At 41.5% G+C, this 19,792-nt stretch overlaps 1 protein-coding gene across 1 annotated transcript in view; it reads left to right on the plus strand.

Moving 5' to 3' along the window:
- The window catches only part of LOC149237038 (callose synthase 3-like), a 305,860-nt gene that overhangs the window by 66,596 nt on the left and 219,472 nt on the right, over positions 1-19,792 (plus strand). The window contains exons 4-10 of the mRNA XM_089372560.1: positions 6,223-6,347; positions 6,521-6,614; positions 7,034-7,144; positions 7,295-7,420; positions 7,596-7,688; positions 7,772-7,863; positions 8,147-8,273. Coding sequence (XP_089228686.1) covers positions 6,223-6,347; positions 6,521-6,614; positions 7,034-7,144; positions 7,295-7,420; positions 7,596-7,688; positions 7,772-7,863; positions 8,147-8,273 — 768 coding nt within the window. The remainder of the gene's footprint in view (positions 1-6,222; positions 6,348-6,520; positions 6,615-7,033; positions 7,145-7,294; positions 7,421-7,595; positions 7,689-7,771; positions 7,864-8,146; positions 8,274-19,792) is intronic.

Consider the following 19,792-nt stretch of genomic DNA (forward strand, 5'->3'; position numbering starts at 1 on the left):
TGAGATTGCATTTCCTGCTCCAGTTGAGGATGAGGCGGAATTTGATCTTTTAGTCTGGGTAACTGCTGCCATGAATCTCCCCAGAATCTTGCTGTGCTTCCATTTTTAACCTCCCAGAAGCTGTGCTGCTGAATGAGGGTTTTGTGTTGCTGGGCCGAGTTCCACATAATTGATCCCAGGGTAATCTCTTATAGTCTTATTCGTTCCTCTATTGGGCAGTTCCTGGCATATTTCGTTGTCCAGAGAGAAGCCCAAGGAATATACGGCTTAGCTAGCCATTGCCACCAAATTCGAGCTCCCATAATTTTGTTGCTAAGAGAGGGATCCCTTAGACCTATTCCTCCTTTCTTTGGTAGGCAGGCCGTCTCCCATTTGACCAGAGCCCACTTTCGTTTGTTGCCATTACTGCCCCAGAGAAAAGATCTTTGAAGGAGGATGAGATCTTTGAGAACCCATTTGGGGGCAGCGAAAATGGAGAATAGATATAACAGCATGGCTTGAAGAACTGCTTTTATTAGAACGAGCCTGCTTGCCATATTGAGAGATCTGTGGGTCCAAGAGGATAGGCGGGCTTCCAGGTTCTCTAGGAGGATTTTCCAAGAAGAGTGCTTAAGAGCTGAGGCAATCAGGGGAGCTCCAAGGTAAGTGGAAGGAAGTTTTGCTGAGGAGAATCCCAAAATGCGGATGATTGCAGACTGAGTGGGCGCTGGAGTGTGAAAGAAAAAAATGTGCGATTTGGATTTATTGATGGAGGCACCAGAGGCATCAGAGAAGTCAGAGAGAAGAGTTTTAAGTTGACGCGCTTCTTGGACTGAGGGATGTCCATAAAGCATGTTATCATCAACGAACTGCTGGTGAGTGAAAGCAGGGGAATTGTGAAATGAGAGGCCTCTGAGGAGCTGGGATTGCTGTGCGGATTTGATGCTGCGGCCAAGACCCTCAGCCATTATGACAAACAAAAAAGGGGAGAGTGGATCCCCTTGCCGGATCCCTCGAGAAGGATGAAAGGTATCAGAAGGGATGCCATTGATTAGAATGGAAAAGAAGGAGGTAGAAATAAGGCTCATGACCCACCTAATCTAGGGTGCAGCAAAACCAAAAGCAGTTAAAACTTTTTCAATATACATCCAGCTTAGGCTATCAAATGCTTTTGAAAGGTCTAATTTAAGCAACATACCTGGCTTTTTAGAGATTTTCAGAGAGTGGATGATTTCATGCGTCAAAATGATACCATCAGTGATCTGCCGTCCCTCCACATAACCCGATTGTTCTGGAGAGATAATGATAGGGAGTAACATTTTGAGGCGGGACGCTATGACTTTGGACACGATCTTATAGATTATGTTGCAAAGAGAAATAGGTCGATATTTGTCAGGAGTGCTTGGCGTATCGACCTTGGGAATCAGAGCTATGAATGTTGCATTCATCCCTGGAAGCATCCATCGACGAGATCGCGACTCCTCAACCACTTGCCAGACTTCCATTTTAATCAAATCCCAGAAGTAGTGGAAGAAGTTTGAAGTGAATCCATCCGGTCCTGGGGCCTTACCAGCTTTTAATTGTCGCGCTGCCTGTTCCACCTCTTGTAATTCTACTGGTTTGAGAAGCAGTTGGTTGTGTTCATTAGTGATGAGCTTAGGAATGTTCCTGGTAATTTTCTCTATTGCCTGTGATCTGTTTCCATTTGGCTCCCGGTGCATTTGCTTAAAGTAATGTAATAGAGCACCTTCAATATCCTCATGCTTTTCCACCCTGACGCCCTGCTCATTCTGAATTTGAGTGATATTATTGTGCATTCTTCGTTGTATGGTTGTACTGTGGAAGAATTTTGTATTTTTCTCTCCATCTCTGAGCCATCTAACTCTTGATTTCTGCCTCCAAAGCGTTTCTTCTTGCCTAGCCCGTTCTGCAAGTTGCAGCTCAAGAGTTTTTTCCTGTGCTGACAGTTCCTTTGAGCGCCCCTCATCAATAATCTTTTGCTGCAATTGCTTCATTTCTGATTCAATTGAGTTTTTGCTTTGGAAAATATTGCCAAAGGAAGTATGGTTCCAGTGCTTGATTTTGCCCTTTAAATTCTTAAGCTTTTGTTGAAATTGGAACATTTTTGATCCTGGAGGCAGGGCAAAATTATTCCATTCCGTATTAACAAGTTTTTGGAAGTCTGGATGGGACATCCAAAAAGCTTCAAAACGAAAGGGTCTGCGAATTTTATTTCCTGGACGTGACCATTGAAGTGAAATGGGCCAATGATCAGAGCCTGAGAGAGGCAGGATGGATGCTGAGAAGTCCCCACCGATGTGGATAGCATTGTCCGAAAGCAAGAACCTATCTAGTTTGGAGGCTATCTGCTGATTCCTTGCTCTTCTGTTATTCCATGTAAACAATCCATTGTTAAAAGGTAGGTCTATAAGCCAATTAGCCTGAATGAAGTCCTTTAAAGGGAGTCCTTCCTGACTGCCCCTGCATCGACCTCCTCTTTTCTCCTCCAATCTAGTGATCATATTGAAATCTCCACCTGAGATCCATAAGGGGTGCTGCCTGCGTTGGTTGAGAACAGAAAGGGAATTGAGGATTTCAGTTTTGAGGGAGGCTTCCTGAGGAAAATAAACATTGGTAAGGAGCCCGTGTAAATTTGTCCCAGTGATGTGAAAGGATGCCTGTAAGAAGTTCCTATGAGCATGGGTGTCGCTTAGATTTATAGCTCCCAAGTCCCAAAGGATCGCTAGTCCTCCAGAGGCTCCATCAGCATCCACAACGACATTGAAACTTCCTGGCCAGATTTTTGCAGCAAATCTGTTTATAGTATGAGAATTACATTTGGTTTCTTGCAAGAACAAAACTTGAGGGTTTTCTTGCTTTATCATTTTTTTAAGAATCTGTATCTTCCTTGGACCGTTGAGTCCCCTTATATTCCATGAGATTAACTTCATTGGGATGGATTGTTTTCAGATCTGTAGTACTTGGTCAACTTGGAGTACCTACCGGATTCCACTAATAGGTGTCCAATTCTGATTGTCCTTTGTAGATCAGTTTTCCTTCCTCTCTTTTTGATATCCTTGGCTATGAGTCTTCCATCCCAGGGTCCTCCAGTTTGTATGCCCAATGATTTATGCCTTTGCGCCTTTGATAAGACCTGTTCCAGATTTTCAAGTTGCCCCATTGGTATATCATCAAAGTTATTTGTTGTGCAGGCCTTTTCTAGACTTGGAATGTCCAGGTCCCCTAAGTTTATTGCTTCTGTTTCTTCCTCCATAAATTGTGGATAGTACAATTCTTCGTTAGGGTTCGCTTTTGGATTTGCCTGCGATTGGGGTTCCTCCATCTGCATTGCTTGGGTTGTCCATACGGGTTCCTTCTGCTTATCAGAGGTAGAGGCTTCCTTGTTTGGAGAGGCTTCCTGATATTTGAAGGCTATAACCTGTTTCGATTGATTGTTTTTCATTGCTTCTGGATCTGAGGGGGTTGGAGAATCCATATTGAGATCAGTATGATTAGCTAAGATTCCAAAGCTATTACTTGTTGAGGGCACTGAGGGGTTGGGTTGTGGCATCTTGGTCCTTGAGGCTTGCTTCTTATGAGATTTCCTACGATTTGCTACTTTGGTGAAGCCATCTGCCTCAGTAGCATCCAATCCAGAGGAGGGAGATGGTTTCTGAGTTAGTGGGCAGTCTCTAAATAGATGTCCTAAGGCATGACATCTGCGGCATCTGAAAGGTACATGTTCATAATCAATCGGTTGAATCCATTCAATATCATCATGAAAAACACTTACCGCATCTGGGAGAGCTTGGTTGAGATTCATGTAAACACAAATACGCGCAAATGATGTGTATCTGCATGTTTTTGTTTCTTCTGCGATCTTGACAAATTCTCCTAGAGCATTTCCGAGCGCTTGTAATGAGTCTTCCTCCCAGTATTCCACAGGCAGCGAGTACAGTCGGATCCATACAGGAGCACTACTCAGGTCCTCCTTATCCGGATCGAAGCGCTCTACCCACCCTTTGAGAAATAGACCAGCAGCATTGAAAAAATAAGGGCCTCCATCTAATACCCTGTTTCTGTCCTCCAGACAGTTGAATATAGCGGTGAAGAACCCTTTCGGTCCTAGCTGCAGGGTTATGTGTCCCTTGGGATGCCATTTTGCATTTATCCATCCTCTGAGCGCTTTCTCTGTTGGCCATAGTCCGATAAACTTTCCTATCAGAGCATGGTCCTTCATGTATTGTATTCTTGCATTGATTTTGTGAGCAGGAAGTTCAACTCTTGGACGCTCAGCTGCCACTGGTTTGCATGTTGTTGAGCGAACTTCTGGTGGTGGAATATCTTGCTTTGCTCTCTGAAAGTTTTGGTTTGCGTCTTCTTCTTGGTTTACTGTTCTTTTGCCTTCCGCATGTTGATGCGGCCCTTCGTCGTTTTGTGGGGGAGGCGCATCGCCCTCCCCCAGAGGGTTTTCCATTGAAAGTAGTACTGTATATCTTAGGGATGAGCGTTCCTGGGCTTGTCAGGGATGGGAGAAGTTTTTTGTCTGGCGCAGTCTGCCGTTTCTGCAAAAGCTAAAACCCTAGGACTTGCGGTGCAGAGCCATCCTTCCCGATCGATTATTTATTTTGATCACTTTTCATAGTTCAAGTGTATCCTCATTGTTTGACCCCCATATAGATGTAGACATTGGATGCATGCCCTTAGGATTCCCTTGTTCAATTTTGAATGGGCTCCTATAGACTCTATATTGAGATAGATCATCACATCTTGCGATTTGACATGGTTGTTAGTTATGCCACTCACAGGGGCCAGAGATGGAGTATCACATCTTTTTTTGATTCCCCATGTACGATGAGATTAGAGGGAGATACTACTTCCTATATAGGGATTCGAGAGTTCCCTTTCCATTTTTTTACTACCTCAACTAGAGATGTCTTGACCTCTTCATGAGGGTAAGTATTCAAATGCAGAATTAAGTCCTCCCCTAGAGGAAGACTTGGATTGTGCCTTTGGATCTTGTTGACTCGAAGATGGCTTTCTATTTTGATCACTTTTCATAGTTGAAGGGTGGCCTCATTGTTTGAACTCCATATAGATGTAGACATTGGATGCATGCCATTAGGATCCCCTTGGTCGGTTTTGGCTGGGCTCCTATAGATTCTATATTGAGATAGATCATCACATCTTGCGATTGGACATGGTTGCTAGTTGTGCCACTCTTAGGAGTCAGAGATGGAGTATCACCTTTTTTTTTGATTCCCCATGTACTATGAGATTAGAGGGAGATACTACTGCCTATGTAGGGATTCGGTAGCTCCCTTTCCACTTTTTTGCTATCTCAACTAGATGTCTTGACCTCTTCATGAGGGTATGTATTCAAATGCAGATCTAAGTCCTCCCCCAGAGGACGACTTTGAAGAGGATCACATGTTATTTTCTAGCTGTCTTGTCTAATTGGTGCAACAAGTGGCTATTAGAGACCCATGATATTTTGGATCCCATTGGGTTTCCTCTTAACCTCCCCTCTCCCTTTCCCCATGGGAGGTTGGCTGACCTCCTTGAGACCCATGATTAGCTGCTGTTCTAGAACATAAGCTGTACACTACTGGACTAATAGATAGATCAACTCTAGGCAGCCCTAGAGTTATGCACTCCCATCTAACACACCACTCCTTAGGTTTGCTTGAACAATGAGGCTTCCATCTAAAGATTCTACCCTATGGCCTTGGATGCTAGGAGATATAGACTTCCTCGCTGTTGTATTCATCTAGGATCATGTAGTTAGGACCTCTCAGCTCTAGCCACTCCCCGAAGGATATTGCCCTCTAATGAATTGACTCTTTCACAATGATTGATGAATCTAGTGCACACTTGTATTGTGATTGCCTCGCTTGTCCTCAGCAGCAAAATCTAGCATTAGTAGGCCATGATATCCTTTCTTTTGTTTGGCATTGAAAATCATAGGTTTCAATAATCTTTCTTGCACTTGCACCTTATTGTGTGTCTTCTCCTAGACATTTAGCTTTTAGTTAGACACAGTTCTTTATCTTTCCCTGCTTGTAGTATTTCTAGGAGATGCTTTCACACTTTCACTTTGAACCTTCACTTGATGTACTATTTTAGTCCCATTGACCTAGTTTTGGTGGTCATTCTTTGGGCATTAATAAATTTATCTTATCATTTATCTTCATTACATTTCATTTTCAATTGAGATTACTTATGGACTTCCATGTATTTCAGGATGCTATGCCAACCATGGTGGCTAGAAAGAAGAAAAGTGATGCAAGAGAAATGTCGAGCTTTTACCAAGGATATTATGAGCAATATGTCAAGGCACTTGATGCAACTGCTGATAAAGCTGATCGGTCAGTCTTGAAGTGAACATGTTAATTGGGCACCGAGGATATAGTTTCTTTTACAGAACAAAGTGGCATTTAATTGCTCTCAATGTTTTTTGGTGAATTCAGCACTCATTAATTTCTTTATTAAATTTAATTTCTGTTGGGTTGATCTCATTAAACCTCTTGGCTTTTTTCAGAGCAGCGCTTACCAAAGCATATCAAACTGCTGCAATCTTATTTGAAGTGCTCAAGGCGGTCAACCAGACGGAGGCTGCAGAAGTTGACCCACAAGTAAGGAATTGTAAACAACTTTTAGGCGACAATGGACAAGCCAATTTATAACTCATATAGATTGCACAAGAATATTATTTTTAGAGTAGTTCATGCAAACTGTGCAAAATTAATTTTTCATCATACTTTTGAGTCTAAGAAAGCTATATTTCAAGATTTAATCTGAGCTCTTATTGCAAAAAAAATGCCAGCAATGTCTTAATTGGAGGTTAGCCAGCTCAGGTAGTGTTGTTTACATCTGAAAACTAATTACATTATGGATTCCCTGGTTTTTTATCTATCCAAAAGGCCATGCCTTTTGAAGCATCGAAATGGATTTTTATAGCCTTCATTGTAGAATCTCTACTTATGCAAGAATGGTTCAAGTATAACTGATAAGCTATACAAGAATGTGATCTGAATACCAATTTTCCTTGCAGATTATGGAAGCTGGAAAAGATGTCGAGAAAAAAACAGAGATGTATGTGCCTTATAACATTCTTCCTCTAGATCCAGCTGGGGCAAATCAAGCAATCATGCAGTTTCCTGAGGTCCGTGGCCATGGAAATTCAATTGGATGGGTTTGTTGATATCCCATGCATAGATGCAATTGTGAACTTGAACACTCTTGTCTTTATGACTAGTGTTCCATTCTATTCTGGAAAACAATGCTGATGCATCTTTTTCACTTTTTACTGTAGATTAAGGCTGCCGTGACAGCTATCCGCAACACCCGTGGACTGCCATGGCCTGCAAACCGCCAAAATGAAAAACCAGGAACAAATCAAGATTTGCTTGATTGGCTTCAAGCTATGTTTGGATTTCAGGTAATTAGTTTTGAATTGACTACAAATGTGCATGCAACCCTCTAAATACTGGTTTTAGATTCAGAGCAAAAATGTATTGATCTTTTAGAGGTTCGTGTTGATCTAAATTCTTTTATTAACTTATTGTGTTGGGACTAGATCTTTGTGGCTTATTAAATTGGTGAATGATTTGCAGAAGGACAATGTAGCTAATCAGAGGGAGCACTTAATTTTGCTTCTTGCTAATGTACACATACGGAAGACCTCGAAGCGTGAGCCACTGCCAAAGGTTCTCCATGTACCACTGAATTTGACAGCCTTCGATTTGAACATGAAAAATATAGATAATGATGTGAATGTGTGTGCTTTCAGTTGGATGAGCATGCCGTGGATGAGGTTATGAAAAAGTTATTTAAGAACTACAGGAAATGGCACAAGTATTTAGGACGTAAATCCAGCCTTTGGTAAGAATTGTTGACTTTTGTATTATTTAAAAGCTGTTGGACTTTTGTGTTGTTGAAATTCTGTTGATGGTTAAGCTGCCATTTCTGATTGGCAATATTTTCATTAAGATGGTTATATCATGTGCAATTATAAGTGATTTTAAGGTGTAGTTACTTGGGGAAAACATTAAAATGGAATTATTTGTCACTGAACTTTAAGAATTCTTTCGGAAGCGGTGTTTTGAATTCTTTATTCCAAAAAGAATGCTAGTAAGCTTTTTTCTATTGCTTGGTTTAAGAACAGGTTACCCAACATCCAACAGGATCTGCAGCAGCGGAAAATTCTTTATATGGGACTATATCTTCTTATTTGGGGGGAGGCTGCAAACCTACGGTTTATGCCAGAGTGCCTCTGTTATATCTACCATCATGTATGGAAATATCACCTTTTCTTTCTACCATGTTCACTTCTGTTTAAATCATTTTCTCATTAGTGTCAAGTCCTAAATGGTATCTTCTGTGCTTGTTCATTTTTCCTAATTGTTTGTCACAGCTAATTTTTTTATATGATCATGTTTGCAATGGTTGCCTTCTTTTTTCCTCTTTCATTCTGTGTTTAAAATTTTCATTCAACTACTAAATTAGATCTCATTATTTTATTACGATAAATTACCTAGAATCTGTGAAGCAAATTTGTTATGACTAATGGGCTACTTTGACTACCATGCGCTGAATTTGCCATTGATTGTATCCGTTCTGGTTGTTTAAAACCTACCGATTTTTTGAAAAACTAATTTTGCTTAATATGGACTCACAACAAGAGCTGTAAATCTATTAGTCAACTTGGTTGAATGCGAGAATGAATCAGTTCTTATATTATCTTTTATTCCTATACTTATCCATGTCCTTGTTAACTGTCATTTTCTATAGTGTGCTGTGAGGTTTGTCCGAACAACTCAAAGCTTATTGTCCTGAATTAAATTTTCTATTCCTAAGCACAAATTTCCAAGATAGCATTTCTTGTGAAATATTTTGACAAACAGGTCAGTTTAGTAGGTACTGATCAAGCATTGGAACTATAGCCATTCCTGAAGTTTAGCATGTGTTCACACATTTTCTAAGGGCCGTGACAAGATGGATCATGAATATAAGGTGCCGGAGTTGTAGTGACAAGACTTTGTCCCTAATTCTTAACGGACTCAGTCTGGAATTCTCTTTGAGTTCTCACTGGCCAGTTTTTGTGATCTTCGACAAGTGACAGTCAATCTGGGTAAAACCAAGGTTTTGATCTTCAATGCATCAAAGCTCTCTCTTACAGACTTACATTTCTACTATCGAGGGATAGAGATTGAGATCACCACAGATTACCCTTACCTGGCAGTACAGTTCACAGGGTTTCATTTTGGTTTGCAGTTGGCTCTCTAGCCTCAGCTTAGTAAAGGGTATGGTTCCAGATAGTGCTTCCTGGGTCAGTTTCATGGCATTTCGACCAAACAATATCAATTGGAGGTGGTTATCAGACCCACAGTTCCCGATGGCTCCTAAATCTGGGGACCGAACTTGTTATAGACAAATTAGAATAGATTGGTGTTATGAATAAAATATATATAAAAATAACATAAATATAAATAATGATGATAATTGTAATAATGATTAGTTTATTAGTAATTAGTACATGAAGAGGCATGTCTAAAATTTAAATGGGACATGACCTTCCATGAAGAGGTACCTGCCTAGGGTATATATGCAGACCCTCATTCTCATTTGTACATGATTATCATTCATACACTTTAATATATGTTCTTGTATCTTCAATGGAGATCTACATATTCCAAATCTTCTGGAGTATTTAACTTGAAGAACGAACTTTGTTCGTTCCGATTGGATAGAGTACGGGTACATAGTCCAGACCTTGCTTCTAAGGTGCATCGTCCGACACAAGCAGATGGTCCCATAGCCCATCATTTAGGTAGAGTTTTGCGTCCACCCTTTTTGCCTTGAGGTCATTCTCTGCTTGGTTTCTTTTCTATCACAACCAGTGTTGCACAAAGCCCCCCCCCCCCCACAATTCCAAGCCCTGAAGCGCGTCCCGTACGGAAGCACCTAGGAAGCTTGGCCGGAAGCGGCGCTTCTGAATTCGGAAGCGCTGCTTCGGCTTTTTTAGCCGCTTCCTGGAAATTTGGAAGCACTGTACGGAAGCGCCGAAGTGCGCTTCGTACGACGCTTCGGGCGTCGGAAGCGTGGCGCTTCGGAGGAGGAAGCGTATGCTTCCGTACGCTTCTAGAAAAGCTTCCGGAAAAGCGTTTAGAAAATCGTTTTTTTTTCAATTTTTTTTTAATTTTAGGTGAGTTTTCTTGTTGGGGGTGGGTCCACCTTGGGTTAGGGTGACGAATGAAGGCAAAAAAAATATAAATATCGCAGATCCTCCCTCATGGTAATGTTAAATTCTTAAAGTAAAAGTGACATTCTCCTTTATTTTTCATTTTCATCCTTTTACTTAAATTTTTAACATTACCATGAAATGACTCAGGATGTTTGAGAGTGGTTCCAACCTCATTGGATTTCATATGGAGAAAATAGAATTTCATATCCTATTCAAAATTCAGCAGACTTAACAGTTTTCAGGAATTCAGTATCAATGGGGTTGTGGCATTTCATTAGATTATATCAAGTATGAAGGTATGTGATTAGCATTTAATCAAGAGCACCAAGCCCTATATGTACCCTAGTGTTGGTGGTGTTAATTGTTGAACTCCTTTGTCACGCGGCACGCCCTTAGCAAAAAATTACCTTTCAATCAAGTCAAAATCATCGATCAAACATGTTAAGCTTTTTCTACCATATTTTAAGTCTTGAATTAGGTAGTTTGATCAAAATTGGGCAATGTTGACTAATATCCCTAGACAATCGAGGTAGAGGCAAAGGCTAGACAAGAGGAGAAGAATCTAGATTCTAGATCATTAATGTACAATGGATGTTATATTTATCTTGATTTATGCAAAAATATGCATGTTTTCATGTCTTCTACAATTAATTTGGTATTTGGGATGTTTGTTTTGAGTATAAATGCAATATATATATATATATATATATAGCAAACGCTTCCGCGGACGCTTCGCTTCCTAGATTTTTGGAAAATGACGCTTCGGCGTCCCCGCTTCCAAAAAACGCTTCCGCTTTGTGCAACATTGATCACAACAACTGAAAATTATTTTCCTAATTGTTAATTTCTTTAACAATTTATCTGCTACGACAAATATCAAATAATTCACACTATGATTTTCACCAATAAAACTAAGGAAGACAATAGCGCTGGAAACTGAGAAAATACTAGCACACACATAAAAATTGACACAGTTATTTTTGGACAAATGTCCCAGGAAAAACCCAACTTGAGAAAACCGGTGCAACATCGAAGGGTTTTTATTACTATGCAATAGTGAGAAATTCTGAGTACAATATCCTGGACGTCAAAATTTGGCTATCCTGCAGAGAAAATAATGGAAAAAATATCTAGAGAGAAATTACCCTCACTCCCGGCAATTTCAGCACTCGACTGCTACTGAAAAGCAAGCTGTCCAACTAGGCATGCATAGGCTCCACGTCAAACTGGAGCTGCCTACTCTGCGTGCTTTCCGAACTTACTGCTAATCAAGCCGTCGTGCCTGCTGCTCTCTGGGAAAATTCTTCTCCGACACTCTGGGACTCCTTCCCGGCCTCTAGAACTGAAAACGTCTTCCCCTCTCAGAAAATCAAACTGCCCTTTGAGGCTTCTCAGCTAGGACTACGCAACCTCCTGGAGAAACTCCAGCCTCTCTGCATATGCACTCGATGGATCTGGAAAACTTCCTCCAGCCTCATTGTCCCTTCCCCTCACTGTCTTTGCTTCATCTTCTGCTTCCGACAACTGTTGCTGCTCTCTGGAAATCCATCTGCCAAGGAAATCGAACTGCTCAAGTGTATTCTCCAAGTGCCCATCGACTTCTTATAATCCTCTGTTGGAGCACCAACGATCAAGATTAAAACTTAATCAAAGGCTAGGATCATCTTGAAGTTGATCTGTGTGAGTTTCTAGACTATTCTCACTTTGACTTAATAACCAGTTTTCCTAAGTTTAGACTTAGGAAACATTAAAAAATAGGTTACTAATCTAATTAAGTCATTTCTAGGTGGATTCCAGAAAGGATTTATGGGTTTTGGAGATCTCATGCATTCTAGCATCTCCACCAAATTTCGTGGCTAGAACACATCCGATTTTGCAAGAACTAACACTCCCTCTTAGTGAGGACTGTGTTGTAGTGTTGCACATCCTGCTAGAACACTTTGTCTCTGTATCATCTCTTATCACGCTGTTGATGTTTGGCTGCTGCCCACCATCCACAACGCAACTCTGATGCTGCATCTGCATTGCAACTCCCTCTCATCTCTTGCTGTTGCAACTGAGAAGCATCCAAAATATTGAATCATTTGTGTTTAGTATGATGCATCTGTCTCCCGAGTCCTCACTGCTACTAGCCTCTACACTGCCACTGAAGAATCTGCGCTGCTGCTAACTCTGCACTGAGCCACCTGCTCTGCTGTCAACACTGCATTGCGCTCCTCAGTATCTGACTGCCACTAGTCTGCAACTGTCACTATAATCTAATTGCATGGCTGACATTGATCCATCCTGCTACTGAATACTGTGGCCCCACCATAGCCAGGTAATGATCCATGAGGTGGAATCCTCAAGGACCTTGCCCATCTCTGTATCTCTCTGGGGCTACAACACCAAATCACCCCACCTCACTCCTGGAGGTATATCTGCGAACATAACAAACTCTTCCTCTAGCCTAGAGGAAAGCTTGTCTATTTCCGCGGATGCTGCCTATTGGTCTTGCTTCTCCTGCTTGTCCTTCTTCTTGAGAGGACACTGAGTACTGTAGTGGCCAAACTCGCCACACCTGAAGCACTTGACCTTTGACAGGTCCTTTTTCTTCTTCTGCTCCCCCTGCCCCTGACTGGGACCCTTAGATGCGAGGGCCACATTCTCCTCCTCCTTCACACCCTTCGATCCACTGCTACTGTTGCCACTAATGGAGCTCTTTAGAAGAGCTCGCCTCAACTCCTGTTGCTGCAAGTTGGACCACATCCTGTCCCATTCTGGTAGCTTGTCTCTGCCCAATATACTTTGGACGAAGACTTGCCAATCCTCTGAGACACTGTTTAGTGCCAACCGCACTAGCTTTGTTGGTTGAGGCGCTGCCCCAACAACTGCAAGTTGATCTCGGACCTCCTGAATCCTAGTGAGGAAGGGATCTATGCCTTCCCCTTTCTGCATCCTAATGCATCTTAGCTTTTCTTCCAGAAACATCTTCTATTGCTCGAAAGTACCCTGATATAGTTGGGTGAGAGCATCCCACATTTGTTTGGCAATATCAACAAGACTATATGGTCCTGGACTCCATCTAGGATCAACCACTTCACCTTCGCCATTTCCCCCTAGTATTCCTTCAGCTGATTCGCATCCATGGGAACTGCCACAACGTTGTCTATGTAGAGCCTTAGGCCATATTCATCCAACAGGAAGGACATCTTGGCCTTCTAGATGACATAGTTAGAGGAACCCCCTAACCTATCCTGATCTCTAAGCCTTGTTGTGGCCTTCTCTAAATCTATCGAAAATCCCCTCTTTCCCTGCACTTGGTTGTTGGTTCTGCTATACACACTCCCTTCTGGAGTGAGAATATCTGCACCTAGCTACTGCCAATTTGCTGCTGGAAAAAACGAACTTCTGACTTGAAGTTCTTTGAGAGAAAGTTTCCCTCTATGGGTGCTTTTCTCTTCCACCTGACATTGATTTTGCTGCTACAAAACCCTCTGAATCCAACCAAGGAATCTTCTCAGCGAAAATCTGAGCTGCTGCTGCTCCCTCTAACTGCTGGAATCACTATCCTGGGCAACTCGACTTTTTTGCCAACTTGCAACTGAAAATTGAGTTTCTGCCCCAGCAATTCGGCCTTGCCTGTCTGGGTATTGCACAACCTCTGAGAATTTCAGCCTGCTGCTCCCTTTGAATAACGAAATTCTCTCCTCCGCTTCTGAGCTTCTCGGCTGATCACTCACGCTCTGACACCATGTGAAATTTCATCTATCACAACAACCGGAAATTATTTTCCTAATTGTTGATTTATTTAACAATTTATCTGCTACGACAAATATCAAATAATTCACACCGTGATTTTCACCAATAAAACCGCGGAAGAAAATAGTGGTGGAAACTAAGAAAATGGTAGCACACACACATAAAAATTGACACAGTTATTTTTGGACAAATGTCCCCAGAAAAACCCAACTTGGGAAAATGGGTGCAATCATTGAGTGTTTTTATTATTATACAATAGTGAGAAATTACGAGTACAATAGTCTGGATGCCGAAATTTGGCTATCTTGCAGAGAAAATACTGACAAAAATATCTAGAGGGAAATTACCCTCATTCTCGGCAATTCCGGCCCTCAACTGCTGCTAAAAAGAAAGTCGTCCAACTGGGCCTGTGCAGGCTCTACGTCAAGCTGGAGCTGCCTACTCTGCGTGCTACCCGAATTGACTGTTAATCAAGCCGTCCTGCCTGTTGCTGGCTGGGAAAATCTTCTCTGGCACTTTGGGACTCCTTCCTGGCCTCTGGAACTTAAGACGTCTACCCCTCTCACCAAATCAAACTACCCTCTCAGGCTTCTACGCTAGGACTGCGCAACCTCCTGGAGAAACTTTGGCCTCTCTGCAAATGTAGTCGATGGATCTGGAAAACTTCCTCCAGCCTCACTGTCCTTGCCCCTCCTTGTCTCTGCTTTGATCTCTGGCTTCTCGAGAACTGTTGCTGCTTTGGAAATTGATCTGCCAAGGAAATCGAATTGCTCAGTTGTATTCTCCAAGTGCCCATCGACTTCTTATAATCCTCTATTGGAGCACCAACGACCAAGATTAAAAGTTAATCAAAGGCTAGGATCATCTTGAAGTCAATCCATGTGAGTTTCTAGACTATTCGCACCTTGACTTAATTAATTCTGATTAATTTATCAATTTTCCTAAGTTTAGACTTAGGAAACATTAAAAAATAGGTTAGTATTTTAATTAAGTCATTTCTATTTGGAATTTCTAGAAAAGATTTAAGGGTTTTGGAGATCTCATGCATTCTAGCCTCTCGACCAAATTTCATGGCTAGAACACATGCAATGCTACAAAAACTAATACACTTTGTTCCTTAGAGGGTCTTGCCTTAGATCCTTCCCCATGTTGGGTGCAAGGTTGGTACTTAGAGGCATCTTGGCTTCTTCAGATGATTAGATTCTCCCTAGGGTGCCTTCCTTTGTTCAAATTCTCCTTTGATGCAACATGCTACCTCTTGCTGACTAGACTGGTACTGAACTAAACTATCAACGAGGATATCTACAAATTGTACACTCAGTTCACTTGAATCTCACCCTCAACAAGCTTGGGCTAGAAGATGTCTTTCTACCTAGAGAACTTTTTGGAGCTGCATAATGGCATGGTCATATGACCCCTTTATATATGCAGACATTGGATGCACTCACTCAGGATCCCTTTGGGACAACTTTGGGTCAACTCCCATAGACTTTGGATAGGGGTAGATCACCATATGCCATGATTTGATAGGATCTGCTAGGTGTGAAACCTTTAGGAGTTGGAGACACCTCATTTTTGGTGCCCTCTATACTATGAGATCAAAGGACACTATCGCTACCTTTAGAGGGAACTCGAGAGGCACCGTCTCTACGTTTTTTTTTTTTCAGTACTAGGATTAGGGATGCTTAGCCTTTTTCATCAGGAGAGATTTTTATTCACAAATCTCAACTATTCCACGCCATGTCCTGCCTTGGGATGACGAAATTGATTACCTCATACTTCCGTGTTGATTTGTCAGATTGAAGAAACAAATGACAAGTAGAGTTCTAGAGCACACTAAGCAGCAAGATGGTGAGACATCGACCTTCCCCATAGCCTCCCCCTCTAGGAGACCGACTTATAATATTGAGATTGGTACATACATTAGGCTACACATCCTTAAAGTGTTAGAAATATTTGACCAAGATGGATCCAGAGTATAGCACACCTTGCTCGTTAGCTGGATCTAAAAGAGTAACCAAAGATCCTTACTGAGTTTCCTTCTTCCAATCTCAGATGTTAAGTGTGTGCCTCACTCGTACATCCCCCTCAGATCGTACAACCAAGTTTCTTGATGGTTCTTTTACCCATGGTCCACCACCTGTGGTTGATATCTAAGATACCGGAAACGGCTCCCTGGCAGGCCAAAACGCCGTTTTACGTATCAGATACGTATTCACCCCAGAAACGGCAAAGAAACGGCTAAAAAACGTTTTTGGTGATTTGGATACGTATCGAATTTTTTTTTGCCGTTTTTCAGGCGTTTTCTAGGAAAAAACCTCCCGTTTAAAAAAAATTGATACGTTTTAGAAAAACTTAAAACGTATTTCGAAATTTTCAAAACGTATCTGCAAAATCGTGATTCGTATTTAAAAAATTTCAATACATTTCCTGACTTTGTTGCTATCACTTGCCGCCGGGAACAGATCTTCAAAATCTGGCATTTTAGGTTTTGAAGTTTGAACTTCACTTTACAAATTACGGCACGGTTTTATTATTCAATGTTCATTCTAGTTACTAGTATCACTATCTACCCTAACCTAATCCCTAAACGAAAAGTCTGAACTCTAAAGAGCTCTGACTGCCGCCGTTGAGTTCACTGCTCAGTGCCCCCGCTGAGAGTTTCACTCCGTCATTGAACTTTGGAAGTTTGGATTCTGGAACTGCTCATTGGAGTGACTGAAGTTTGAACCTGCCGGCATCGTTGGACAACTACAAGCCTACAAGGTACACAAATTATTAGTTATCACTGATCAGCGTCTATTTTTATGATTTTATCGTTCGATTCATCTACAGTTGTGCATGCCATACTGCAGTTTTGCATCTTATTTAGCATGATTTTCAAAGCTGTATTAATAGCATTAACATATAAGAGTTGTACCAAAAATATCGACTGCAGTCCCTGACATATATAATAGCTATATGATGGTCCTGGTTATGCTTGTTTGCCACAATTGTTTTTCATTTTGATACGAACAGAATCAACAGATGCTCATGCTCATTGTTGAGACAGTGAGAATTCACCCTTTTTTGTTTATTGTATTCTAGCAAAAGTTCTTTAAAAAATTGGAGTTTTTAACCTGTGTACTTGTCTGCCCTTCTAATATCAAACATGGCATTGTCTTTAAACTTTAAACCTCCCAGATTACTGTATCCTGCATTTCAAGCTTATGGTGTCCGTCTTTTTAAGTTTTTATCTGATGATTGAGCTTGTACTATGGACTTGGTCAACACTAACATCCATGAGGTTCAATGAGGTTTGTCAATCCTCAAAAATTATTTTAGGTTCGTTGAATATGAACATCATGATTGAATTTCGTCAAAGTTGATCAAAGTCAAACCTTGTGACATGGGGTTATGGTTTACTTTATGGTTATTTGTAGAGTGTAGAATCTGTAGATATCCCTGAAAAGGAGTAACAGCCACAGGTGTGTCACTGTGTTGTTCTTTTAAATGCAGTCGTATACAACTTCAAATAGTTATCTGATATTTAATTTGTTTTAGAATATTTCATTGGTCAGGGATGGGACCTATGGTGTTCGTGGTCACCTACTATGTCACTAGATAGTAGAAACAAGAAACAGGAAATGAGGACAAAACCAGAAACGGGGTCAGACGATTTTGGGGAATAAGAAATGTGCACATCCCCAGGCATGTGCAAGTCTGTCATGCATATAAAATTGATTACTAATGTAGTGTCAATTGTCAAGACGGGAATGAGAATGAGAACAGGAACGGAAATTGGAATGAGAAACAGGTTTCCAACTTGAATGTTTATGCCATATGGCATATGTTGAAAGTTGAAACTTGAATTGATGATGATGAATCATGAATCATGATAGATCATAGATGATAATTTAGATTCTGAAATATGAATGGTAATATGAATTTTTTATTTTTAATATATATATATATATATATATATATTTTTAATATATTTATTATGTGTCGTTTCCTGCCGTATCGTATCCAGATTATTTGAAAATTTGCCGTATCCGTTTCAAACCCCGTACCCGTATCCGTTCCCGTATCCGTTTTCTGGTAACTTAGGTTGATATCCATAGGGGAATTTTTTTTTCTCCTAGATGATCCTCAACCGACAGACAGCAACCGCTTGCAACCACCAAATAGCTTGATGTGCCACTATCTCTGCCACCTAAGCCAACCATATGCTCCCTTGCCCATCGGTTATGATCGTATGTTTGAAGGTGGGCCTTCCAACCCCGAAGGTATGGCTCTTCATTATGTAGCTGGATATTTTTGTTTACTTATTATCATGGACAATTTTGGGCATGGATTAGTGGGGAATTCGACGGAAAGAGTGGGCTTGGTTTGTACTCTTGTCTCTGTCCAATTTGATGGTTAACCTTGTATCCTAGTCCCGTGGGATCACCTTTATTGACTACTAGCTTTAGGGGTGGCACTACATGGGAAACCCTGATTTTGGTTGCGTGGTCCCGCTTCCCGACACCACATACATCACTCCCCTCCACTCATTATAACCCTTTTCACCATGTTTCCCATCTGGGTCCACATTTGTCCACAAGGAGTTCGCTTCTCCCTTCCCTCGACCACACTTTGGGTCAGGCTTGGAACGATGCCTCGAAGGTTGATGCAACTAAAAAGAAAGGAAAAAGCACAATTTGGCCACTCTCAACAAGAAATGTACCAGAAAATGTAAAAGATGGTTGGGACATACAAATTTGGTACGTGGGCAAAAGCCAAACATGAGCTCTACCTCCATCATTATGGCCATCTCCCTAGTTCCTAGGGCCCCTTATGTTGGCCCCTTACATCATTAAGGAACCCATGATTGTCCCAACCCCTCGTAGGCGATGCATTGCCCTACCTAAAGGGGGTATTCATTGCTATATCTTAAACATCGAGCATCCCCTAGTGCCCCGAGCAGTTATAAAAGAAAAATCGATAAAAGGCAAAAGGCATATGAAGAAGGGTGGAAAACAAAGGTCAGGGTAACTCATGTACAATGATTGCTCCCTCCTACATTCATACATCCAAATGTGGGCTTTCCTTATCATAACTACCCTTGTACTGTGGCATGTGGCTTGGAGCCTTTCCTTGATACCCCACTCCGTTCCATCATTATATCACATGCCTCTTGCCATTTGATGGATGTACCATGGGCATGTCACTCCCCATAGGGGCTGAAACAACCTAAAAGGGTCCTTGGTTAACCTTCTTCTTGAACTTGGAGACACTTGTACGTTCTAAAGCCCATTATGGAAGGACATGCCACTTGGTTCCATGATTTGTAAGCTCATTTACTCAATTGCACTAATGATTTGTTGTTTTGAAAGGTGAGGGGATGCATTGGATCTTATACAAGATTACAGGAGGATCTTCATCTTGGGGTTTGGTTTCCCTATACGGGGTCCAAGCCCTCCAGAGGATCATATTGGCATTTGGAGGGTGAGTGTTGAGAGCCATGGTGTAAGGCCTCCGAGCTGCGGTGCGACGGGCGCCGGGCGGGCGATCGTGCACGAGGGCGCGGGCGGGCACACGGGCGCGCGGGCAAGCGGGAGTGCGACGAGCTACGACGTTGGTGCGATGATCATACGAGTTAAATGTGACGAAATGCGACGATAAGGAGCGTGTGCAAAAATGGCTAAGTGTTAGTACACTTGAGCGTATATGGACATACGAAGGTTCACATGTGTGGATAATAAAACAATAAAAAAATATAATATAAATCAAACCATGTAAGAGAAAATACGAAGATTTATACATGGTGGACGTGGAGAATAAAATATAATAAAGTAAAACACC

This window comes from Pinus tabuliformis, chromosome 8 (assembly GCF_031772625.1).
Source record: "Pinus tabuliformis cultivar Carrire ecotype Pingquan chromosome 8, CPIR1, whole genome shotgun sequence".
Taxonomy (NCBI): domain Eukaryota; kingdom Viridiplantae; phylum Streptophyta; class Pinopsida; order Pinales; family Pinaceae; genus Pinus; species Pinus tabuliformis.